Source organism: Sminthopsis crassicaudata, chromosome 2 (genome assembly GCF_048593235.1).
Source record: "Sminthopsis crassicaudata isolate SCR6 chromosome 2, ASM4859323v1, whole genome shotgun sequence".
NCBI classification, from domain to species: Eukaryota; Metazoa; Chordata; class Mammalia; order Dasyuromorphia; family Dasyuridae; genus Sminthopsis; species Sminthopsis crassicaudata.
This window is the reverse complement of record NC_133618.1, coordinates 367,320,903-367,348,793: the sequence shown is the minus strand read 5'-3', so window position 1 is coordinate 367,348,793 and position 27,891 is coordinate 367,320,903. Positions and strand designations below refer to the sequence as shown.

At 32.9% G+C, this 27,891-nt stretch overlaps 1 protein-coding gene across 1 annotated transcript in view; it reads left to right on the top strand.

Annotated features, from left to right (window-relative positions):
* Positions 1-27,891, top strand: part of TDRD9 (tudor domain containing 9) — a 175,209-nt gene that overhangs the window by 63,576 nt on the left and 83,742 nt on the right. Inside the window, exons 6-11 of the mRNA XM_074291060.1 lie at positions 2,435-2,515; positions 4,706-4,870; positions 21,554-21,657; positions 23,430-23,494; positions 26,502-26,556; positions 26,960-27,044. Of these exons, the coding sequence (XP_074147161.1) occupies positions 2,435-2,515; positions 4,706-4,870; positions 21,554-21,657; positions 23,430-23,494; positions 26,502-26,556; positions 26,960-27,044 (555 nt within the window). The remainder of the gene's footprint in view (positions 1-2,434; positions 2,516-4,705; positions 4,871-21,553; positions 21,658-23,429; positions 23,495-26,501; positions 26,557-26,959; positions 27,045-27,891) is intronic.

The window sequence follows — 27,891 nt, the reverse complement described above, 5'->3', positions numbered from 1 at the left end:
TATTAGCTCAGCCTCTTCTCATGAACAAGTAATATTTTCCCAGTTGTTTAGATCTGACTTTATTTGTGTGAGAGAAGTATTTTGTAATTGTGTTCATAAAGTTTGTGGCTCATGGCAGGTAAGCAAGTTTGTTTTTTTTTTTGTCTATATTATTTTAAATGGAATTTCTCTAACTCTTGCTGATGCATTTTGTCAGTAACAAAAATGCTGCTGATTTTTGTGAATTTATTTTTATATCCTGCAACTTTGCTAAAAGCTTTGTTGTTTCAAGTAGGTTTTTAGATTATTTTCTAGGATTCTCTAAGTACATCATATCATCTGCAAAGAGAAATAGTTTTTATTTCCTCATTGCCTATTTTAATTCCTTTAATTTTTTTTCTTATTGCTAAAGCTAACATTTCTGGTACAGTATTGAATAATAGTGATTTTTAATAGGCATCCTTATTTCTCCCTTGATGTTTTTGGAAATGCATCCAGCTTCGCTCCAATACAAATAATTCTTGCTGATGGTTTTAAATAGATGCTGCTTATTAAGGAAAATTCCCTTTATTCCTATGCTTTCTAATGTTTTTAATAGGGAGGGGTGCAATTCAAATAAAAAAATTATATCATTATACATTGTATATAGGAGATGATATGAGAATCCACTTATCTTCTTGTTAAACTAGACATTAAGGAGCCTTGTAAAAATATCTAAAAAAATGCTATTCTTACTACTAAATTTTGTCTTGGAAAATGTTACATTTTCTAAAAAACATTATGTTAATATGTAGAGAACTTGTTTTTTCTTTTAAGAATGAATGAATGAATTAAAAACATTACATTTAATGTTCAATATGGTGAACACAATTCAATGTCCAGTAAATGACATAATCAAAAACTCTTTGGGATACTCTTTTTTTGTTTGTTTGTTTGTTTTGGTTGTGAGGCAGACAGAAGTGACTTGCCCAGTAGTATTACATATGTAGTAAATGCTAAGTGCTATGTATCTGAGACCTGATTTGAACTCAGGTCCTCCTGACTCCAGGACAAGGCCTCTATCCACTGCACCACTCAGCTGCTCCCATAAACATTAATTTTCAATAGTGTAAAAGGATTCTGAGGCTAAAAAGTTTTGAGCTGTTGCTTTAGAGCAGGGATTCTCAAACTATGGTCTTCGAGCTAGATGCTGCCGGCTGAGGACGTTTATGCGGCCCACCGGGTTATGGCAAATGGGCTGAGGGGAGGAGACAGAGTGTGAGTTTTGTTTTTACTATAGTCTGGCCTTCCAACAGTCTGAGGGACAGTGAACTGGCCCCCTATTTAAAAAGTTTGAGGACCACTGCTTTAGAGTATCATTTACTTCACTGTGAGATAATTGTCTAAATTGTTCATGCTGTTTTTAATTAGCTCTCACAAAACTATCACAGCTTTGAAAGGTGCCTTTTCATTCTCTACTTACCCCTTCTCCTAGACTTTTCCAACATTTTCATTTTCTCTCAAGATGTTAGGTTTTTAAATTTTTCTTTCATGCCTAAACACTTTTTTGGTTGATACTAGTTTTGTGTGAATTTTTTGGAGGAAATAGCTGCTAGTTTTGATCTTGATCTTTCAAGGCCAGATGGTTCCCTGGAATGCTAAGTAATAAAAAATTGATAACCATGGAATCTTACAGTTAGAAGAAAGCTTACCTCATCTAGTCTTAATCTTTACCTGACTAGGATGTTCTTCTACAATATCTCCTATAAGTGGTGTGTTACCTTTTATGAAGTTAGAGATCTACAATTGGTGGACCCATCAATGACTATTTGGTCTAATTCTTTCACTTTTACAAAGAAGGAAATAGACTCAAGAAGGTTAAGTGACTTGTCCTGGCCATACAAACACCAAATGTTGAACAGCATGGTGTGGAAATGTACTAGAAGTGACCTCTAGTCCTTTGACACCAGAGGTAGTACTCCTCCCACAGTACCATGCCTCACTTTTGCAAGCCTGACTGTCATTTGATTTACCATACCTGGTAAAGAACCTTGTTAACATGATAACATTGCACTACATCCCTTATGACTATATTGGTTTAGACTGTGATAATGAAAGAAGGAAATATCTTTCTCATACCCTGAACTTAGACTGACACTGTCACAGCTTCTACCTGTTTAAAGAAAGTATTCAGACTGCGATTGGCATTGGATGAAGGCAGAAATATTTTACAGGAAGCGTCTTATCTCACATCAGTCCTGGCACCCCTTATCCTATTAGACCCATGGCTTACTATTGATTACAACAGGTCTGATAAAGGGATACTTGATACATGAAATATGGCACAGATATAGGGAATTTGAATCAAATGAATTCATATTCCAAAATGAAAGACAGCTGCTGCCTTTTATTCTCCTCCTAGCAGTGTCAGAGTTGATGCCTAATACTATCATCTTATATATATATTTTTTTATAGGTACATGAACGTACAGAGGAAATGGATTTTCTCTTGTTGGTTGTCCGCAAACTTTTAAGGACAAATTCACGTTTTGTGAAGGTAAGTATGACTTTTTTGAATTCAAGATCAGATTTTGTCATTGACTTTCCCCTTTTTATTTTACATGAATTTAAATTGAAAATGGAGACTTATCAAACTCAGTAATATGTATAATATCTTCTTTTAAGAAAACAAGCTTCAGGCTATTTTCCTATGACTATGGTAATGTGTTTTGAGTACTTTTAAAATAAAATTGCATTAATACCCAAAATTTGCTTCAGGCTGTAGAAAAATCTAATGATAGTTGACGATAATGAAATACTTGGTATTAGATACTTGTCTTTGCTGGACTGAATGCTTTAATTTAAAGGCATAGGAATAGATTTAAAGATTAGCATTAAGCATTAAATGACAGCAAAGTGTAATTTAAATGAAATAACTGTAAATATGTTATGATTGAAGAGTCTTCATATTCCATTCCAACCCAACCTATTAGATTTATTTTATAGAATTCATTTCATGGACATTGCTCTCTGGTCAAATTGATATAGTCCTAGCTGTTCAACTGAGTCCTTGTTACATCTGACATCTTTGTACAAACTGTCTCCCTTTCTGTCTCTTCTCCCTCCCCAAGCCTGTAATATATTCTGCCTTTGATTTCCTTGAAGATATCTCAGGTGCTACCTCCTATACTTTCTCACTTCATGTTTGTCTTGTTCCTCAAATGGAGGAATATCTACTTATCTATTATATTCATGTTGTTTTCCCCCCAATCATGTTGTGTTTGTACTCTCTGTGCCTTGTCCATTGCAGATGCTTAAACATACAGCAAATGTTTATATTGGAGATATTTTTAATATGATTTCTATTTAACTTGTTTGGACTAGCTGTTGTGAGGAGGGGGAAGGGAACAAGCATTTTTAAAGGGCATATTATATATCAGATACTGTGCTAAGTGCTTTAAAAATATTTATTTGATTAGAATTAAGTTAAATATTTAGTGACCTAATTTAATCTAACTCATTTACTCTTAAGTATTTAGAACATTCCAAAGACATGTAGATTTAATATTTGAAAGTAAATAGCAGCTCACTTAGGGAGAACCTGCTTTTTAGAAACTTGTAGAAATCTTTAGGGAAAAGTGTTCTGGAATGATTGATAATTGACAAATCAGTGTAGACTCATGAGTCCAAATGTTTTAGAAATGTTTGAAAATTATTGTTAAATAACCTAAAATTTCTCCCTTGAAATGTTTATACATTTAGCAGATGATATTCGCTCCCATAAAATAAGGAAACTCTGTTACAGTGGTCACAAATTCTGAAATAGTGGGATCCAAATCATTGAAGCTTATTTAAACTGTCCTATACTAATAATAAACATTCCCCCAAGATTTACAAAGTCCCTTTTTCATAACATCATCTCTCCTATTTGATAGAGAAGAAAACAAAGTCTCAGAGTGGCCTTAACTACAATTCTACTGAACCACCAGAGCCATAATGAGTAGTCAACTTGATCCGTCTTCCACACAAGAGAACTAGTCTTATTATCTTTTATTGTATTATGAAATAATTGGATTATATATCAAAGGAATTGGAATTTAAAAATGATTTTATAGATGTTGTCTATTTAGCCACTATTCTTTTACACTTTTAACTCAAAAGTGGTACCAAAGTACAATCATTATACTAAAAGGTTTTTATTCACTTTTTGATCATCTTCTTTAGAATACTTTATAAGCATTTTAATTCTTTTAAACTTTGCAAAGGTATTTGAGACTATTTTAATAATATAGTTGAAATGTGTAATTGGCATTTCAAATCTTTACACAGTGGCATTGAATTTTCCATTAGTCTTAGCACAGATGAGAAATGTCAGTTTCAGCAGAAAAAACTTTAAATATAACATCTTATTTCTAGTCATGACCCAAAACATTGAGCTTAATTATTGGGAAAATTTTATTGCAGTTTTGGATTGTTTTTCTGAAAGTATTTTGTGATTAAAGACTATGAAAATTACTACTTAGCCCAAATGGGTATATACTTCAGATTTAATGGAAATAGACTAATTTGTTTTTGGCTTGGTAACTAACATACATAGGTAAATGGCAAAAGGTAACAAATTTATACCAAAATACTTTGAATAGTAAAACAAGTTTTTCTTATGATGTGTTCTAAAATATTAAAAAGTCAACTAAATAAGTGTTTTGATTAATTTTAATGAATTGTTTTTACTATCTTTTTAAAATAGGTAATTCTGATGTCAGCTACCATCAATTGTAGAGAATTTGCTGACTATTTTGCTGTTCCAGTTCAGAACAAAATGAATCCTGCTTATGTGTTTGAAGTGGAAGGCAAACCTCACACAATTGAAGAATATTACCTTAATGATTTGGTACATGTTAATCATATCAGGGTATGTTGGAAAATACAGTTTTATTATTTATAATAAGTCTAATATTGTAACATTCATATTAGGACTAGGATACAATAGCAAACTTACAGAGGCAATCGCTTAGATTGAAGAGGAAGACTCTTGATTTATTGTTGAAAAAAAAACTATAGAGTAGCAACTATTATATGAGTGATTACATAGTCTGCTATATATTAGCATGCTTACCAAATCCATTACTTAGTTCCATGTCCATTAATATTGCCAATTAGCTAATATTTTTTGATATTTAGGGAATCCCCTTTACCGTTTTCTTTTTGCCTTCCTGACCTTTCCCTTCACATTTCTTTCAATGTATCATAGAATTCAGATGAAATTTTCGTTTCTATTTATTGTTCTTTCTCTCTCTTCTCGTTCTCTTCTCTCTTTCTCTCTCTCGCTCTCTCATCGTCTCTCTCTCTCTCTCATCTCTCTCTCGTCTCTCTCTCTGTGTGGTGTATGTGTATGTGTATAAAAATATCTTTCCCACCCTTGTTTTCCACCCTTTTTCTTCTCAATAATTAATCAGCCTTCTCTCTTTTCAGTCCCCTTTTCTTAGCTCCATTCTTTTCTATATTTCCTTTTGGGTAAAATGAATTTTTATACCTATCTGTGTTTAATATTTATTCTTCTCATCTTGAACCAGTTCAGATGAGAGTGAAATTCCAAACATTTGTCCATTTCTCTCCCTCCACTATTACTCATTTAATTAAAAAAATTCTTATTAACTCCTGTTACATTATGTACATTTTTTCCATTCATTCTTTTCCTTCCCTTTTGTTCCTATGTATCCCTCTTCCTCCTCTTTCCATTCTGTTGAGGTGATTCCAATATAATTGATTCATTATCATGCCATTTGAGTAAAGTGCTTCTAACTGCCCTTATAATGATAATGTTGTTAGTGATTATACATATCCTCTTTCCACGTGTGAGGATAAAAGTTTATTTTTGTTAATTTCATTCATATTTACCTTTTCATGCATCCCATAAGTCTTGTTTCAGTATTAAAGTTTGGTCTTTTCATCTAGAAATGCTTGAAAATCTTCTGTTTTCATTAAATAATCATTTTTCCTTGTAAGATTATATTCAGTATTACTAGGTAGGTAATTTTGGTTTTAGTCCATAGATCCTTTGACTTTTAGAAAATCTTTTAATATGGTGGTTGCTAAATATTTACTTATGTGATCTTGAACTATATTTCCCATAGTATTTGAATGATTTTCTTTTTTTATAAGATTTAGATTTAGAGAACCAAAAATGAGATTAGGGTTTCTAGTTGTCAGGGAGTTAAATGATAAGTTCCAGTGGCAGGTTTGAGGTTAGGGAACTGAATGGAAAGGTTTGGCTCACCTGCAACCCCTTGTGATTCAGTTGCAAGGGGTAGGGAGTTTTTGGGGACTCCCTTTCTGGTGGCACAGAGGTTCTCTGTAAAGGAATTTACAGACCCTACAAAACCTAGATTGATAAAAAAAGAGGTTTATTATAGGAATTAGGAAATAAGATTAGAAATCCTGGCGGAGGCATGAAGTCTGGTTAGGGAAATAGGTGAATGTAAAGAGAGGGTGGCATTGGGAAAGAATATTCCAGAGGACAGAGGATCCTTGCTATAGCAAGCATGACATAGCTGGCATGTTTGGAACTTCTTCAAAGAGAGGATTTTAGATTGGCTCTTTTATAACAGGAGTTTAGCTACAAACTGAAGGAAACTCATGGGTAGAGTTCTACAATCTTGAGCTGAATTTGAATAGAATTCAATGAGTTTTAGGATTTTATCCTTCAAGGATTTTTTTAGAGTTTCAGATTTTGATTGCTTGAAGTATTTTCTTTGACTTGGGAGCTCTGTAATTTGGTTATAGTATTCCTGAGAGTTTGCATTTTGTGATCTCTTTCAGGAAGTGATCAGTGGATTTTTTGCATTTCATAACTTTTTAAAATAATGGAGTCTAGACGGTTTTCATTGATCATGTGTTTGTCTTGTTTTCCACATCAGTTGTTTTTCTGATGAGATATTTCTCATTTTCTTCCTTTTAAAAATTCTTTTAACTTTCTTTTATTGTTTTTTGCTGTCTCATAGAATCATTAGCTTCTACTAGTCTAATTTTAGTTTTTAAAGTATTATTTTTATTTTGTGCATTTTTTTATTATTTGATCAGTCCTGATTTTTAAAGAGTTTTTTTTTCCAGTATTTTTTGTACTTCTTTTAAAGTTTGGCTAATTCTTACTTGTAAGTAATTATTTTCTTCATTATTTTTTGATTCTTATCAAATTGATAATTATTATTTCCACAATTTTCTTGCATAGCTTTTATATTTCTCCCTAGTTATTTATTTCTCTACTGCTTTTATTTAATTTTTAAAGTTTTTAAAAATTAATTTCTTTTTTAAAATGGTCTTTATCTCTTCTAGAAATTTTTGTTGGGCTTGTGTTCATTTTGCATTTTCATTTGAGTCTTTTAACTCGGAGATGTTTTCAAGTCATTGTCTTCTGAGTTTATGTCTGAACTAACCTGTCACTAAAAAAGTTTTTATGGACAGAATTTTTTTATAGATATTATTGGCTTATTTTTCCATACTATTTCTTATCTTTGAACTTTATGTTAAAATCGAGCACTTTCCATTGCTAAAGGGGATGCCTAGTCTGTACTTCTGTAGATTGATCTTGGGGCATGTAGGTTTTTTGTCCTTCCAATGATCTAGGGAGAGAGGTCTAATTACTATTTTTTTGGTCTACCCTCTGGCCTTTACCCAGGTAGAACCTCATATCATTTGTGACCACAGATACTTTTCTATGTTATGAAACTGAAGCCTTAAACTGGGTAATGGGTGATGGAATTTCCAAATGGTGTCAAGTCTTATGTTTCCTGTTGGCATAGGGGTTCCCTGGGATTTTCTGAGCAAGTGTTCATTCACTTTATTATCCCTTGGTACTTGGTGTGCATGATGCCACCGGCACTGGTATTGCCACCTTCAAGACCCACATTTGGTGATGCTTGTACTTCACTTTTGGTCAGTTCCCACTCTGTCAACAGATCCTCTGTAAAGTTCCTTGAGTTAGAAAATAACATACTTTGAATTTTTGTTGCTTTTATGGCCAGAATTTGATCTTGCATTTCTCTGGTCATTTTGTAGGCAAGGGAAGTGAACTTTTTGGTACATTTTGAATACCTACCTTTCTAACCATTACCCAATCTCCAAATACTCAAGTTTTGCTTAATAGTAAAGGCCCATTTTCCCAATACAAATTTTTTAAACTGATGTTATATATCAGCAAGCTTTGGAATACCAAGAATTAAATATTATTAAATTAAATACAGAAAAATAATGGAAAGATTCATGGTAGATGTGAGCAGACTGAAATATATCACCATTGAACTTTGAAGAACAAGTTTAAAAGATATCATTAAAGAATTATATGATAGAAAGGGAAGATGGATTGGTCATGTGGAGAAAATGAGAGTTGTCAGGTAGTTGACCAGAGTTCTCCATTGGGATCTTTTTGATATGATTTTGTGAGGAAGGGCCTCTAGCAGATTTGGTAGACCTCTTGTAAAGTCTCCCTCTCCCCCCTCCCCCAAGACAATTGGCGTTAAGTGACTTGCTCAGGGTCACACAGCTAGGAAGTGTTTAGTGTCTGAGGTCATATTTGAATTCGGGTCCTTCTGACTTCAGAGTTAGTGCTTTATCCACTGTGCCACCTAGCTGTCCTTCTTGTGAAGTTTTAAAGAGATGTAGCTGAGCCTCAAACAGAATAGACAGACTTGTATTGGAAGGGACTTATAAATTGATGAATTGTTCATATATTTGAGTGCTGAGAATGTATTATTTCCATGCTGTAAAAAAAAAAAAACAAATGTGAAAAACTTAGAGAAACATGATTAGACTTTTGTTTTTTTGATGCCGAATGAATTAAGAAGAGTCAGAAAGATATTCACAATAACCACTACATTGCCATGGAAAGCACAATAAAATGATGTTACTCTTTAATTAGATTGACCCAGTTTTACCACAGGGACGTGTTAGGAAAATGCACCTTCCTCTTTACAAATTTGGGCATGTTCTTGGAATACAATATTGTGCAGAATTTCAGATTTGATCTATATGTGCACTGGCTTTGCTAAGGCCTTCCCCCTTTAAAATCAGTGGGATGAAGGGAATGGGCTACATTTTTAAAAAAGACGGTTGTATAAAAAAAAACCCAATAAAAATAAAAGTAGAGAATCAAATAAGATTGGGAAAAAGTAATACTGTTCTTATTAGTGGTAATATTTAGGATTCCTACTTTTCCAACATTCAAGAATATTATGGTTGAGTGCACACGTTTAAATACCATAATTCTTGCTGACTTTTATACTAGGGAAAGGAGTTGCAAAGTGCTAAGTTAAACTTTGAATGATGAGACTCAAAATTTTAAATCTAATTTGTCTTTAGTGCATAGGATAGATAAAGAGCAGAAGTGATTTAGTGAAAAACCTTTATTATTATTATAGCTTTGTATATAAAAAACATATGCATGGGTAATTTTTCATCATTGACCCTTGCAAAACCTTCTGTCTGACTTTTCTCCTCCTTCCCCCCACCTCCTCTCCTATATGGCAGGCAGTCCAAAACATCTTAAATATATTAAAGTATATGTTAAATTCAATATATGTGTACATATGTATACAGTTATCTTGCTGCACAGGAGAAATTGGATTTAGAAAGAATGTAAAAATAACCTGAGAGGGAAAACACAGACAATAACAGATAGATTGGATAGAGCTATGTTGTGGTATACACTCATTTTCCATAGTTCTTTCACTGGATGTAACTGATTCTCTTCATTACTTAACAATTGGAACTGATTTGAATTCTCTCATTGTTGGAGAGCCACTTCCATCAGATTTGATCATCATATAGTATTGTTGTTGAAGTTGTTGAAGTGTGTAATGATCTCCTGGTTCTGTTCATTTCACTTAGCATCAGTTCATCTAAGTCTCTCCAGGCCTTTCTGAAATCATCCTGCTGGTCATTTCTTACAGAACGATAATATTCCATGATATTCATATACCACAATTTATTCAGCCATTCTCCAGTTGATGGGCATCCATTCAATTTCCAGTTTCTAGTCACTACAAAAAGGGATGCCACAAACATTTTCCCCTTTTTAAAAGATCTCTTTGGGGTATGTAAGCCCAGTAGTAATACTGCTGAATTAAAGGGTATGCAGAGTTTGATAACTTTTTGAGCATAGTTCCAAATTGTTCTCAACAGTGGTTGGGTCCATTTTTACATGAAAAATCTTGATGGAAAAGTCACATTGCTAAACATGTGTGCGTTATGTTTGCATAAGTTGGCATTCCTTTCAATTAGAAATAATTTTTGTAATATATAAACTTTACTTTTTCTATATTTGGAATAGAATACAACTTGGATCCCTTTAATAAGAACTGTTTTCCTCCTACTTATCTCTCTTTTTAAATGCTACAATGTCTAGGTAGGTAAAGCAGGCCAAACACTGGTATGGTCTTCATTTTTGGTGTTAATTTGGAAGAAAATGTAGACAAATTAAAAAGTTTTAAAACATGAAGCTATTCTTTTGTAGATGATTTGCTTCATCGAATTGTATTTATTCCTTTGCCCTTTGAGCAGTTTTTAAAATTACTTCTTAATACTGAATAACAAACAATATAGATGTGAAGCTTTAACAACTATAGGACTCTTAGCAGTGTTTTGATTTTTGATATCTCAAGAAATTTCCTTCTGTTATTCGTGGTCTTAAGATAATTTTGCTTTTTTAAAAAATCTTTCCCATTTTTTTTTAGAAATAAAAGTTCTGTGTAAGTATCAGTTGAGAGATTTACTCCATGTTGTGCTAGTTGTTTCTCTTCCATGCCAAAAAAGTTTAGCAAGAATGTTCTCTTTTGGTAGATTTCTCATAGTAGACATACCCAGATAGAAATGTGACCTTTTATTTGTCAAACATTGCCTTCCTTTTCAAGAATAATGATTGAAGTCACTTCAATGCAGATGAGCCTGAATTCCATCTAGGGGGAAAAAAGTTCAGTTTGCTTTATTAGGTACACTGTAGTTAGATTCATTCTGTGCCATGAAGTCCAAAAAAACAGCTGGAGAGGGTGCCAGACTCAGAATGAAAACTGCCACTCCCAGTCTAACTGGTTGTGTTATCTTGGACAGGTTACTTAATAGTTCTCTGTTCCATTTCCTTATTTATGAAATCAGGATAATAGCACTTAAGATTGGTCATTGTAAGGGTCAAATGACATCACATGTGTAAAATAATATGGACTATGTAAAAGTCCACTGCTGTTAATAAAACTTCTTTTTTATTGTCCACAGTGTTTTCAACAGCTGTGTATTGTGGCAGCTTATTATGTTCTTCTTTTTTTTTTTTAAGCCTGACAAATCTTGCTGGGATTGAAATATATGATGGATGTTACATGTCAAAGATTTTTTCTTACTTCATCCTTTTCATCCCTGTTAAGCATTGTACTATTGGAATGTGGAAATGTATTGTGGAATCTTTGCCTGAAGAATAATGAACTTATAGTCTTCGTGTATATATTCCATATATATATATTCTTGTCTATCTTTTTGTATCATTTGCATTTGTATCACCTAGAGGGGAGAAATCTTTTATGGGGTTTGTAATATAGTATAAGGAATACAATGTATACGAACACATTTTATTTAGGATGTTGAACAGATTTATTTAACTAGCTTAATAAATTAGAACAATGCTGATTTTACCCCCTTAAAAATACAGTTGTAATATGCAAAACAGTTTCTTTAATTTGACTCCTAAATTTTTTTTTTTGCACTTGAAACAGGTTTCACAAAAGTCTAATTATCCATTTCATAGGTCATTAAACTTCTAATCTTTTTTAGTTATTATATGAAGTGCTTTCTATTGTCTTAGATACTCTCTGTTAAGTTTTGTTGAGCATGAGAAGTAGAAATTTTTCCTGCCAAGTATAATTGTTTCACCAAGTTCTCTTGGTACCATTTTATCAAAATCTTTCATAGACAACCTTTTCTTTTCCTTTAACATTTATTCTGTGATCCAGGCTCTTTTCAGCTCACAACTTCAGTGACCTTGTGCTTGGACTCCCCACTTCAACTCCCAGACTACCCCATTCTATCTTCCACTCATCTGCCAAAATGACTTTATAAAAGGTGGCTTTTGAACAGGTCGGCACCCTATTTAGTAAACTTCTCTGGCTCCCTATTACTTCTGGGATCCAATATAAAATCCTTTTAACTTTAAAACTGTGGAGCTGAGGCAGTTAGTGATTTTTATTAACTATCTTGATTTGTTCCACCTCCCTTTTTATCTAGAGGAGGCCAGAGTGAGCTGGGAATTAGAATCAGCCAATTGGGAGGCAGATAGAGCATCTCTTAGCTTGACATATCAGACATCTTTGCAGTGTTTGCTGTCAAAGGAAGCTCGCCGAGTTAGCTGCCACAGAACTAGCTCAGATTGACTCTCAGCATACTTTTTACTCCTATATACTTCCCTATACTCAGAGGGAATCTTGCAATTTCTAAGAATAGCCTAGTCCAGTGGCTGGACCTGATTGTCAGATGTAAGAAAAAAATAGCCCAGCTCAGGGGACCAATGGCCAAACTGATCAAACCACTATGCAAATACAATCATTTATTATTTTTTTCTTTATAACCTCTTCTGCCTGTGTTGGAATTCAGTTGTTGCTGTAGCTCCTTTAAACTCCCATGCATGGCTGCTCGCTTGAAGAGGAATGAAAGCATGCCCACCACCATTGTCTTTCTTAGATCAAATCTGGGAAAAGGTTAACCAACCTTTTTACAGGCTGACCCAATCTTGCCTTTTTTTTTTTTTTTTTACACTTCCCTCCATGGCCTTTTTGCTATTTTTCACCCATGACACTCTTATCTTGTCAAGGCAGCAAACATTTATCAGGTGCTTACTATATCTAGGTATCATATATACTAAGCACTGGGAATAAAGATTCAACTTGAGAAAAATAGTCCCTACCCTCAAAGAAGCTATCTATCCATTGTAGGTGTGATCCATTGTATACAGTGCTAGGTCTGGAGTCAGGAAGACTCATTTTACTGAGTACAAATGTGGCCTCGGACACTTCTTAGCAGTGTATCCAAAGCAAGTCACTTGTCTCTGTTTGCATTAGTTTTACTCATCTATAAAATGAGCTGGAAAAGGAAATGGCAAATTGCTATAATATCTTTGCTGATAAAACCCCAAATGGGGTCATGAAGTTGGATACCACTAAAAGGACTTGAAGTTGGACACTACTAAAAATAATAAATAACAACAAAGATGACCTCGAGGAATTTACTTGGTAATGGAGGAAGATATCTTATAAAAAAAAAAAGAAAGCTGAGAAGAATGATGAAAGTGGAAAGGAATTAAAGCTATGAGTGAATTAGCTTGGAGAGGAATGTAGGAGATGGAATTTCCCAATTTGTGGCATTTTCATGATGTCTGCACTGGAGCTCTGGGAAACACCATTCTGCTTGAATTCACACCTGACTCCCTTTCCCTCCTTCCTTATCCTCCTTCCCCAATCTTCCCAATTTAATTCTGGTTTTCTTAAAATGACTTGAGATTCTACCTTTTGGGAGAGTGTCCTGTTTCCTCCTATTACTTCTACTTTATTCTGAATATTATATGTTCATTGTTTGCATCATCTCCCCTACCTCATTAAAATATACTGCAGGGACTGTTTTTGCCTCTTTGTGTTCTCAGATTTTAACATGTTTCCCGACATATAACAAACTTTAAATGCTAATTGTTGGACTTGTTAAGTGCTGATTAATATATATTTTTTAATGCTAGACTATAAATATTTTGAGGGGGAGAGATGTAATGGATCCTAACTTAATTAACCCTCTCAAGTTCTTTCATAGCCCTTAAAATGGGACAATAGTATTTGTATTTCAGAAAGTTGTTGTCAAGATTAAATGAGATAACATATGTAGAACACTTGCAAGTCATAACTATTTAATATATAAACAAATGGGTATTAACAGGAATACTTACCAGTTACTTGGAAAGTTTTGCTGTATTTATGTGATACACAATAATCAATGATGGGAAATCATTAAATTACATTTTAGATTAAAATAATTTAAAAAATTTAAATTCACTGAGTGAAAAAACCTTGAAAGAAAGACATTTTAGCTAAAAGAGATTCCCATATTATTCTTATCCAAAAATGTGTTTCAGCTTACCACTTCTCTTTTAAGTGTTAGACCTTAATACTTCACATTGGTCCTTTGGATTTAAGTTTGGTCATTGCATTGGTAACAGTTGTTTGTTTTTTCCAATGATGTGATTATATAATTTTTTTCCCTTGTTCTGCTTTTCCTCATTTCTTTTAGTATCTTGCATATAAATCTTTCCAGGTTTCTCTAAAATCATCTGCTCCATCTTTTTTTTACAATAACATAGTATTCTATTATAAACATGTACTATAATTTGTTAAATCATTCCCCAGTTGATTCTACCCATTTTGTTCTCAGTAATTTTACACTATAAACAGAAGTGCTATAAATATTTTTGTAGGTATAAGAGCTTTGGTTCTTTATTTGATTGCTTTGGGGTATAAGCTTAGTAGTCATATTGTAGAATCAAAAGGTATAGACATTTAAACTTTTGATTATAATTCCAGATTGCTTTCTAAAATTGCTAGACCAATTCACAGTTTCAGTGACACTCAAATCAACAAGCATTTATTAAGTGCTTCACTATTTTTCCAGGCACTCTACTAAGCTTTGGGAATACAAATGCAAGCCCAGTGCCCTGAATCCCTGGGAAAACAAACAAACCCCAAACCTGTCCCTGCCTTCTAGTGGTTTACCCTCTAATGAGGAAAGATAAAATTTAAGAAAATGAAAAGGGGAATGTGGGAAGTTAACACATTGAGACCTGGTACAGAAAGTGAGCTTAGTATCAGTGTCCTTTTCTTCTTTTTTTTTTCCCCTCAATTTAAACAAGTTCTTACTCTTTATTTTTCTTCAGAATCACTATTATTCCTTCATAAAAGTTAGTGTATTGTTTTTTTTTCCTCCAAGTACTTGTAAAAAGAATTTTTAACATTCTTTTTTTAAATTTTGAGTTCAAAATTTTCTTTCTCCCTCCCCTATTCCTTATTGAGAAGGCAAGCAATATGACACAGATATGCATTTATAATCATGCAAAATGTAATTCTTTATTAGTCGTAGTGTAAAAGAAAACACAGACCAAAAAACAAACAAAAATAAAGTTAAAAAAAAGTATGTTTCATCATTCTGATGTTCTCCATTCTTTAATCTGGAAATGGATAGCATTTTTCATCATAAATCTGGATCCTTTCCACACTTAACACCATATACCAAGATAAGATCAAAATGGGTCCATGATTTAGGCATAAAGAGGGAGATAATAAATAGATTAGAGGAACAGAGGATAATCTACCTCTCAGACCTGTGGAGGAGGAAGGAATTTATGACCAGAGGAGAACTAGAGATCATTATTGATCACAAAATCGAAGATTTTGATTACATCAAACTAAAAAGTTTCTGTACAAATAATACTAATGCAAACAAGATTAGAAGGGAAGTAACAAATTGGGAAAATATTTTTAAAAACAAAGGTTCTGACAAAGGTCTCATTTCCAAAATATATAGAGAACTGACCCTAATTTATAAGAAACCGAACCATTCTCCAATTGATAAATGGTCAAAGGATATGAACAGACAATTCTCAGAGGAAGAAATTGAAACTATATCCACTCACATGAAAGAGTGTTCCAAATCACTACTGATCAAAGAAATGCAAATTAAGACAACTCTGAGATACCACTACACACCTGTCAGATTGGCTAAGATGACAGGAACAAATAATGATGAATGTTGGAGGGGATGTGGGGAAACTGGGACACTAATACATTGCTGGTGGAGTTGCGAAAGAATCCAGCCATTCTGGAGAGCAATCTGGAATTATGCCCAAAAAGTTATCAAACTGTGCATACCCTTTGACCCAGCAGCGCTACTACTGGGCTTATATCCCAAAGAAATACTAAAGAGCGGAAAGAGACATATATGTGCCAAAATGTTTGTGGCAGCTCTTTTTGTAGTAGCTAGAAACTGGAAGATGAATGGATGTCCATCAGTTGGAGAATGGTTGGGTAAATTATGGTATATGAAGGTTATGGAATATTATTGATCTGTAAGAAATGACCAGCAGGAGGAATACAGAGAGGCCTGGAGAGACTTAAATCAACTGATGCTGAGTGAAATGAGCAGAACCAGAAGATCACTGTACACTTCAACAACAATACTGTATGAGGATGTATTCTGATGGAAGTGGAAATCTTCAACATAAAGAAAAACCAACTCACTTCCAGTTGATCAATGATGGACAGAGGTAGCTACACCCAGAGAAGAAACACTGGGAAGTGAATGTAAATTGTTAGCACTAATATCTGTCTGCCCAGGTTGCATGTACCTTCGGAATCTAATGTTTATTGTGCAACAAGAAAATGATATTCACACACATGTATTGTATCTAGACTATATTGTAACACATGCAAAATGTATGGGATTGCCTGTCATCGGGGGGAGGGAATGGAGGAAGGGGGGGATAATTTGGAAAAATGAATACAAGGGATAATAATATAAAAAATATATATATAATAAAAAATTAAAAAAAATAAAAAATAAATCTGGATCCTTGTATTGCTGAGAATAGCTAAGTCATTCACAATTGAGCCTCACACAATATTGCTTGTAATTGTATACAACATTCTCCTCACTGCTCATTTCACTTTGCATCAATTCCTTTTAAGTCTTTCCAAGTTTTTCTGAGGGCATCTTGCTTTTCTTTTCTTATAGCACAGTAGTATTCCACCATAGTCATATACTACAGTTCTTTTAACCATCTCCCAATTGGTGGGCATCTCTTCAATTTCCAGTTCTTTGTGACCACAAAAGAGCTGCTATAAATAATATTTTTATACATAGTTTTTTTCTTTTTAAAATTTCTTTGGGATACAGACCCCAATAATGGTATTGATGAGTGAAAGCATATGCATGATTTTATAGACTTTGGGGGCATAATTTCAAATAGTTCTCCAGATTGACTGAACCAATCCACAATTCCACAGCAATGTATTAATGTTTCAAATTTTCCCACATTTGTCATTTTCCTTTTTTGTCATGCTAGCTAATGTGATAGATGTGGGATAATAACTCAGTTGTTTTGATTTACATTTTTGTAATCAGTGATTTGAAGAATTTTTTCATATGACTATTGATAACTTTGATTAACTTCATATGAAAATTGCCTGTTCATATCCTTTGACTATCGATTGGGGAATGCCTCTTATTTTTATACATTTTCCAGCTCTCTATATATTTGAGAAATAAGATCTTTATCACAGAAACTTATTAAAAACTTTCAGTTGTGACTATTGTATATTTGTTTCTATCTTAATTTTCTGTTTATACATCTTGCTTATACTCAGTCTTCCTTTTGCTCTATGTTCAAAAATTTATTGCTTCTGATATCATCTTTCCCCATATACCTTCCCTTCTATCAGTACCCCCAACCCCACTCCATCTTACTTCTATCCCCCTCCTACTTTCCTGCAGAGTAAGATAAATTTCTATAACCAACTGATTGTGTATGTTATTCCCTTTTTGAACCAATTCCATGAGAGTAAGGTTCAAGCACCTCCTCCATATATCCCTGTCCACTGTAAAAGCTTTTTTGTGTTGTTTTTATGTGAGATAATTTACCCTAGTCTACTTTTCCCTTTTCCCTTCTCCCTCTCCATTCCCTTTTCTCACATCTTTTATTTTTTTAGATATCCAATCACATTCAGCTCATATCTGTAGAGGGCCACAGATAGTAGGGGAACTCTGGGTAAAGTAGAAGATCATTCAGCCCAGAGGGAACCTGCTAACAATGTCTGGTTCAGTTCCCCATCTGTCCTAAGGGCTCTTGGCCTTCCTGAGAAGTCAGGAGGGAGTGACAGTCTGTGTTGTAATTGAAGCAGAGTGATACCAGGTGGCAATCTACATACAATAAATAGCAAGTTGTTTATGTGGTCCCACATGTGCAGTGTACACTTAGCACATTCCCTAGACTATCACACTGTCTGGGAGCTGAAAATTCCTATGACTGGGCCTGAGGCAACCTCCCAACCCAGTTAGCCCCAGGATTTACTTTTTTGTTGTTGTTGTTGTTCCAGTGGAACTAGCTTGGAAGTATTAATACTTCACACAGTTCAAACTTAGATTTTGGAATCTTTCTTTTGATCTTTTACAGTTGTCCCCAGAAGGACCACACTTCTACTCCAATTCTTGTTTTTGCTGCTCTACTTTTGCTCTGAGGTGCAACTTTTTCTTGTTTGTGGGGGTAAATCTGGAAAGTTTAAATTTTCTAACTTACTTTGCTATCTTCTCAGAATTCTCTCCTGGTGGGTGATTATTAATTTTAATCCTAGTTCTCTTACCCTTTAGAATACCATTTTCAAAGCCCCCTAATCCTTTAAGTAAAAATTGTTAACTCTTATGTTATCCTTACTGTGGCTCCATAGTATTTGAATTAAATGTATCTTTTTTGGCCTACTTGCAGCATTTTTCTCCTTGATCTGGGAGTTCTGGAATTTGGCTATAATATTCCTGGGAGTTTTTATTTGGGAATTTCTTTAAAGAGGTGATTGGTGGATTCTTTCAATTTCTATTTTGTCTTCTGGTTCTAGAATATCAACTCAGTTTTCTTTGATAATTTCTTGAAAGAAGATGTTTATGCTCTTTTTTTTTTTTTTTTTTTTTTTTTTGATCATTGCTTTCAGGTAGTCCAATAATTCTTAAATTATCCCTCTTGGATCTGTTTTTCAAGTCATTTGTTTCCCAATGAGATATTTTTACATTTTCTTCTTTTTCATTCTTTAGATTTTGTTTTATTTTTTCTTGATATCTCTTGGAACCATTTGCTTCCCTTTTCCCAATTCTAATTTTCAAGGAAATATTTTCTTCAATGTGCTTTTGTACTTCCTTTTCTATTTGACCAATTCTACTTATTAAGGAGTTATTTTTCGTGCCTCTTTTACCAAGCTGTTGACTTTTTTTTTTTATGATTTTCTTATTTCAATTTTCTGTCTTCTACCATTTTTCCTCTATCCCTGTCACTTAATTTTTAAAATCCTTTTTGAACTCTTCCATGGCTTGAGACAAATTCACATTTTTCCTTGAGACTTTGGATGTGGTAGTTTTAACTTTGTTGTTTTCTTCTGAGTTTGTTTTTTGATCTTCCTTGTCATCATAGTATGGTCAGGTTCTTTTTTGTTATTTGCTCATTTTTCAAGCCTATTTCTTAAGTTTAACTTTGTTTGGGTATGCTCTCAGGGTGGAGTATGCATTGCCCCAAATTTAATTTTGGGGGGCAAATGTTTTCAGGGATATTTCTTGGGGGTTATAGGCTTTTAGTTCTTCCATGATAGTAAGAGCTAAGGAATGAGGTGTGTTTACCACTCTGCTGGCCTGTATCTGTTTCTGAAGAGGGGCATTTCAACAAAGTCCTATACTCAGTGCCATCAAAGTGACCCCTATAAACTCTTCTTAACTAGTTGTTTGAGCTTCTTACTATCTGTGGACTGAGATATCTGGCAGCTGTAGCAACCCTTTATTTAATATAATTTTGTTTTGAATTAATTTTATTTTGAATTATCTGCTTTTTTTCATTTATTTGTGAAATTATATATCTTAATACACAATTGGGTTTTGGGTTGTGCCTGGCTGATAAATATGTACATTCTTTTCCATTTTCAGTCATCAATTGCTACAGATTAATCAAAATCCAAATTTTAAAATATGCTTCTTAATTATTTTTAGCTAAATTTATCTAGGGTTGAAAGTAGCAAATTGAGATTTTCTACCATTATAGTTTTTTCATAATTTTTCTTTTAAATATTAAAACTTAACTATCTAGTTTATATAAATTTAGTACTGAAATCAGTTCTTTTTTATATTCCCTTTTAAGAAAATGTTATTTCTCCATATTTTCCCTCCTTTAAATAAATGTATATTTTTTGCTATTGCCTTTTCTGATATCATAATTGATAACCCTGCTTCTTCAGGTTTAACTAAGGCACAAAGAGATTTTTCTTCAATCCCTTATTTTTATATCTTTTGTGAGTGTTTGTGTTCCTTATAAGTACCATCTTGGTGGATTTTGTCTTCTAAAAACCATTCTTTTAATTTCTTCCATTTAATGTTAGTTCACCACAGTTCTGTTATAATTTATTTTTCATTTCCTTATGGTCATACTATAGTCTTTGTAGGGAATCAATTTTTTTCTTCTGTTTATAGTTGTTATCAAGTTACTTATTTTTAGGGGGGGTCTCTTTACTTCTATTATAAATTATTTATAATAGTTGTTATTTACTTCATTTTCTTTAAATCCTGAATTGAGACTTTGTGTCTAGGCCAAGATCTATCCCTTGTTGTACTATTCCATGGGGTGGTCATCCCAATCATACCATCCTGTTTTTGCTTCTAGGTCCCTTGGGTTTCTCTGCTAACCTTCATGTTTTAGAGTTAGACTCTTGAGTTTCACATCAGTGAATCTGAAATTCATGTACTCTCTGGCTTTTCCAGACAGTTTATTAGGGACTTCAGACCTCCTGGGTTTCAGTTGTCTACATCTTATTGCTCTAATAATGCTGTCTCCACTGATGAATGCCTACTTTTGTTCCCGGGCACAACTTTCTACTCTGTTGTTTTCTTTCTTTGGAATGTTTTAACTTCTATGAAACTGTTGGAGATCCTGCCCCTGGAAGTATAGCTATGCATGTACTGGATTTTTTCTTTTTATAATGGTTATTAATAGTCATAATAAGGGTTATTATCATTTTCTAATAATAATAAGATCTGCATCTATATAACACTTTAAAGTTTACAAAGTACTTTACAAAAATACAGTTTTATCCTTACCACAAAAAACCAGATTTTTTTCTGGTTTTGAGTGAGGGGGTTATGCTGAGCTCTAGGGGCTCTCTTTCTTACTGCTATTTGGATTCTGGCTACTCTCTTGTATATTTCTGGGGAAGAAGTGATTATATTGTTGTTGCATATCTAGATTCTTATGCAATCTGGTACCAAATTCAGAATTCTGATAGATTTTTACAATTACTGTGTATGTAGCTAAACTTTTAAATGAATTTGAAAGTTGTGTAGTCTGCTTTCCATTCAGAAAATTATTTGGCCAATCAGTTAATTGTTTTTGAGCTTTTAGTGAGAATTATGTTTAGGAGATATTGTCATTCATAAACATTATATTTGGTGCTATAAAGGAGGAATTATTATATACATGTGACCCTCTTTCCCTGGAAGTTTTGAGGGCCTAGATAAATAATACCAACTTAGCATTTAAAAATGAAAATAAATAAATGATTATATTTTCCTATTCATATTGTGAATCCATTGGAGAGGCCTTTTAATGGATCCACTAATTATATCACACTTATATCATTTAAGATGACTCAGGGCTTTGGGAGAAACTTTTAATCATATATGATTGTATCTGAACACATAACCTAGAATGAGGATTTGAAATAATTTATCTGTTTAATTAAAAACTATAACATATTTTGTCAGGAAATAAATTTCTCTTTATTTTTTAAAGCTTCCTGCACAGCTTATGGATGAACCAATGATAACGAAGGAAATGTATGAAGTTGCCATTTCCTTGATTCAGTTGTTTGACGAATTGGATATGAAAGAAAATGGGTAAGAAAAGGAAGGAGGAAAATGGCTTAAGAAAAACTTTTTTTTTTTTTGCTTTAAATTATTTTAATAGCATATTATGATACTAATGTATGCCATAATTTATGCCTTTCCTTTTTAACCTATTTATAACATTTCTTAGAAACATTTCATTGAGATATTGATTCAAAGTGTGATTTGGTAATTTTATACTTCAAAAGAAATTTGGGACTAATAGTTATAAAAGCTGAAACAGCCTAAAGAGAGTATTGAATCTGCTTTTCCAAAATAGAGAAGTTACATGTCTGTTAGATTTAAATGAAACTTAGGAATTATGTTGATTAAAGAAACTTTTGAAAGCTGATGGTCTTTGTTTTCTAGCTTGTCTTTCCTAACAGGTTTTTTCAGCATTATAGATAGTCTAAATTTTATGAAAATATCATTCTAAGGCTTGAATTGCTTGGAATTTAGAATTCATTTTCCATAGAAATAGTGTTGGAAAGTAGTTGTGAGCTTTGGAAGCAACTTCTGTGGGAAAACATTCAAGTTACACTTTGGGTCTTGAAGAATCAGAAATATGGAACATGAAGTTTGTGACTACTATGATGCCATCATAGTAAACTTAGAAAATATATGATGATGAACATTAAATTGCGTTGTCATCATGTAACTAGGTTCCCTAACATTACTCCAAATCATTATTTCATCAAACTTCTATTATGTACCATCATGTTTGTGGCTTAGTACAAAATCAAAAACAGAATTGCCCCCTCCCCTTCATTCTGCTGAGGGGATATAATACATGTTGGGATGAATAAATATAAAGTATTTTGAGGTGGAAGAGGGTATAAACAAAAGAGAAAATGCAAAAAATTTTATAGGTGAGGTGGTACTTAAGATGAGCTATAGATAATGAGGGAGAATCTCTTCTCACAGCTTGTAGGAAAACCTAAGTGAAGAGAGGATTTTAGGAAACTCAATAGTTTGGTGAGGCTGGAGGATAGAAGATTCATTAAAATAAGACTGGGAAGGCAAGTTGGAGCCCGACTATGGAGGGCTTTAAATATTAGCTTGCAGTATTTTTTTATCTTAAAAGAAATAACTCTTTCCATTGTGCACCATTGGGTTAAGTTCTTGATATAAGTTGTTCTAGCTTGCTGAGTTGTTGCTATACTTTATGAAACTTTAAAAAGAAATTTTTTTGTTTCTCCTTTTGCTTTTTGTATTTTTGCCCTGACTTATGTCTGCTTCTCTGATAATTTCTTTTCATTGTTCTCTTGACATTTATTTCTTTGACCATTGTTATGGTGAAAAATGATGATGAGGATGATGATAATAATAAGATCTGCATCTAAATAACACTTTAAAGTTTGCAAAGTGCTTTACAAAAATCCTGTTTTATCCTCACCACAATCCTGGGAGGTAGGTGTAATTAATATCCCAAATTTTTAGTTGAGGAAATTGAAACAGGAAAGTTAAATGAATAGCCCAGAGTGCTAGTAAGTGTATCAGAAGAGATCTTCTTGATTCCAGGTAGGTATTTTGTCTACGAAACCATCATATAATTCCAATTCTATAAATGATTTCATTGCTTGACTTGAGACAATTCACTTTTATTCTTTAGGCTTTAAATTTCTTCATTGAAAATAGCTGTTGAATGAAATTATTTCTGCATTTACTTTAAACTTTAAATTTGTGATATGTATGATATGATATTTATCACATTTGTGATATTTATGATACAGTGAAGAAAATGAATAGGTAATTTTCTTTTCGTTTCACATTTTTACTATTAGGGACAAAAACTTGTCGGGTACCAACTTTGTGTCAGAACGTAGCAGTGTGTTGGTTTTTTTGCCAGGTGAGTATTCATTTTGTATTTTACTTTGTTCAGAGAATAAAGGGTTGATTAGGCTTTTTTTTTTTAAACAGCAGAATAATTTTTTTCTGTTGATTTTTTCTTGCCAATGAGAATATGAATAGAAATAAAATTTTTATTACGACTCAATCTTTTAACAATAACAAATAATTAAACTTTTGAGGAGGTGACATATCTTGAAGGACAATTCTCAGGTATCAGTAATTTAAAAATCTAAATTACCAGTAAATTAATAAAAAATTTTATTATCTTTAGGATTTAATTGGTTTACAAATGGTATGGTTACAAATAGTACATAATTTAATAGTTTCGAATAAATTTTAAATATGATAGATTGATGCCAAATAGTTCTAGAACACACTTTAATCTGTAGAGGACATTAGAGTAATACTTAAATTTGTCTTATGTTGTTTTTCTTTTCAGAGATTTTCAAAATTATTTATTGATTTTGTAATATAAGGGTTATTTTAAAAAATATCCTGAAGGAGAGTACAATTGATTAATTAATAAGCATTTTTATGCACTTAGTTCATGAATAGGACAGTGCTTAGAGCTGAAAATGCCAAGCAAGTAAAAAATCGTCCCTGTCCTCAAGGAGCTCATGTTCCTTGCAAAAGGAAAACAATGTGTAAATGACTAGATGATTGCATGCTAAATAGAATAGATGGAAGATACTCAGAAAAGGAACGGCATCAGCAGTTCAAAGGCCCTTTAGAAGGTGGAGTTTGATCTGAGTCTTGAAGGAAAGCATGAGAAGGAAAATGTAGAGATTGAGCATAACATTCTGGCATGAGAGGTAGCCAGTACTAAGACACAGAGGTAGAAAATGGGGTGTGAGGAGTAACCACTCCTATGCAGTTGTAGGAGACCTAATAGAGTCCTAAAAATTTAAGAACAACAATCTATGAGCAGAAAGTACAGCAATGTCTAAGATAGCAAAGAAGTCAAGGTAAATGAAAATTGAGAGAAGGCTATAAGATTTGGCAGTTAAGAAATTGGTACTAACTTTGAAGGAGGACATTTTTAATTATTGTTTAGGCTGGAAGCCAGAAGAGATGAAGTGGAGGCCCTACTTTACTTGTAGATGATGTTATCAAGTTTAGTCAGGAAAGGAAGGGGGGTAGAGTTAGAAAAATGCCAAGTGGGAATGGAAAGACTTAAGTGAAGGTTTTTAAATCATAAGTATATGATTGTGCCTATCAGGAAAGGAGCCAGTAGAAAGATAAAGTGTTCACAGATTTTAATTAGATAAAGGAATATCAGAGTTTATGGATGTGGTAGTAAAACAGCTATGGGTGATAACAATATCAAAGCAATTATCATGTCTTTGAGTACTTGGGATATATTACTCATATGTCTCTAAGATATTTGCTGGTGTTGGAAAATAGTTTGCTACAGTTAGTGTTTGAATGTGTTGCTACTGATGATAAGGATAATGTTTTAAACATTTGATTTTTAAATGCAGTTTAAAATTTTTTTAAATTTTTTTAAATTTTATTATTATATATTTTTTTATAATATTATCCCTTGTATTCATTTTTCCAAATTATCCCCCCCCTCCCTCCACTCCCTCCTCCCGATGACAGGCAATCCCATACATTTTACATGTGTTACAATATAACCTAGATACAATACATGTGTGTAAATACCATTTTCTTGTAAATGCAGTTTAAAATTAAAAAAAAAAAAACCTTAAACCTTTTCCTTTAAACTTAATTAGATTCTGCTTAGGCTAAGACTTCAATTGAGTGTGTAATTCTTATATACTTGCTAGTACTGCAGGGAAAAATGAATCTGAAAGGTGATTATTATTTCTACTAGCATTTGAATTCCTCTTATATGTATTATATGAGGAAAAAGCACCAAGCAGAGCCGCAACTCAATGCATTTAAACTTAATCTGTTTAAAAATGTTTAGGTTAATAGTTTCTCTGAACCTAAAAAGAAATCAGAGGGTATGGAGAAATGAAGTTTGATAAATGACACATGAATTTGTGTTCAAGGACTAGAAAAGTGATCAGACATATATTTTCTTCACTATTATTGAATAGTAAATGCTCTATTAAATGAGATGACTATAGTAACACAGAAATTACAAGGAAATAACAGCAAACCAACACATAGAATTCCATTTCAGAGGTAGTGAGGTATTTTTAAAGATCTTATATCTCTCCTTGCATTACTTAACAAGGATGGAAAAATAAAGATAAAAATAACCCTTAATGAAAGAAAAAATATGTGAGCTATATATTAGACTTAAAAGGAATGTGTCAGTTCTTTATTTAATTTTATGAGTATCTTCCTCCTCAAATGATTGCTTCAGAGGGAAAGGAAGAAACATCTTTGAATTTAACATTTGGAAAGGGGACTTGAGTGTAATCCTACTCTCAGAATGATTATCCTAGAAGGGAGAAAGACAACTTAAAGACTTTCTATCAAATAATTGCCTTGGATGGGAGGGGATCTTAAAAGAAAAATGTTTGGAAATACTCCTTGCAGAAATTTTCAATATTGTGCCTCCTATAAATTGTAATACAAAATGGGTGAGTAAGCAAATTCAGATGCTAGGAAAAGCATCCTATCCTCATTATGCCATTGGACTTGTTGATCCTCATGGTTATTATATTTATGTATCTTTAGGAAGCAAAAGTGTACTTATGATGAGTAGAAACGTGCATCCTTGTTTTGCAAGGCATTAGCAAAATTTTTTATAGGATTAAAAAATTGAGTCTGTTAAAGATTTTAGTCTTTAAACTGTTGCAAACTGTTGAGAAAACACATTTTAAGGTTGATAGAGAATTTCATTTAAAAGTATAGGTATTATTTTGAACTATCCAATAGATCATATACATGGGAAAGTAGAATACGGACATAGAATAAGAAATAAAATGGATAGAACTTAAGTGAAAAATTATTATCTTGATTTGAAAGTTGATTTTTGAGAAATTAAAACCTACATTTTAAAGCTGATTCTTTTCCTCTTTCCCCAGGTTTAGGTGAAATAAACTACATGCACGAACTCCTTACAAACATGGTTCACAAAAGGTAGTTTAAAACATACAAAATCAACGATTTTTTTTAAAAAGTTGAATAATTTCTGCATATAGTGAATCTTACAGCCACTTCTAACTAAGAATAAATCTAAGAATAGTCACTGATAATGTTCTAAAATGTCTTATGTAACATTATTAATACTTTAAGTGTGTTTATAAAAAACACTAATCTTGGAGTCAGAAAATCTTTAGTTTAAATCTCATCTTTGATACTTAGTAGCTCTGTAATCTTGGAAAAACCATTAATCTTTTTTGAGCTTTAATTGCCTTAAAGTAATGAGGATTTTAACATTCAGAATACCTCAGAATTGCAAAAAAAAATTTTTTTTCAATCTTGAAATACTATGTAAATGTAAGATATGTTTGACATTTTATGTCAGTATTCTCTTTTTTAGATTGCAGGTTTATCCTCTCCATTCCAGTGTGACTTTGGAAGAACAGAATAATGTATTTTTAACTCCAGTACCTGGGTATAGAAAGGTGAGAAAATTGGAAATAGACATTGTAGTTCCATGTATAAACAATCCAGTAGTTTCCTTTCCTAGCACTTTCTGTTTAATGTGACTCTAGACAGGTTATGGGGCAACAAGGTGGCACAGAAGAGAGTATAAAGCTCTCTGAGGTCAGGCCTGAGTTCAAATCTGGTCTCAGACACTTATTAGCTATGTGATCCTGGGCAAGTAAATTACTGTGTTTGCCTCAATTTCTTCATCTGTAAAATGAACTGGAAAAAGAAATGGCAAACTATTCCAGGAAGCAATACCCCAATAAGGAAACACCAAATGGGATCACAAAGACTAGGATACAATGTGAAACAAATGAACGGCAGGCAAGTTATTATTTAATCTCTTAATGCCCCCAGATGTCTCTTCAAGAATATAAATTGTAAAGAAGATACGCATCAGTTGTGTAGAGGAAGTTGTTTACCTGAAACACCATATTGATGAAATCACTGTGCCACATTTCTCATTTTCTCTGTTCCTTCCTCTTCTCTGCCTCCCAGTTACTACACTTAGGGAAAGTAATCTCTCTTTTGATTTATTTCCTAAATTATGATTTTTGTGATGAGATAACATTCTGAATGAAAAGAGAGCTGGCCTTGAGCAATGTCATCTTGCCTTTTTCATACTGGCAATGTGACCATGGGTTCAAATCACTTAACTTTTTAGTGTTCTAAATAACTATTAAGATAATAAACTACCAACAGATTGCCAATCTGCATTGTAGGGGAATTTTTACATGATGAGTCTTCCATAAGAATGAGATTGAGGGTCCAAACCCCTTGCTAATCAAAAAGAAAAGAATTTTCTCATTTTAAAAATTAATT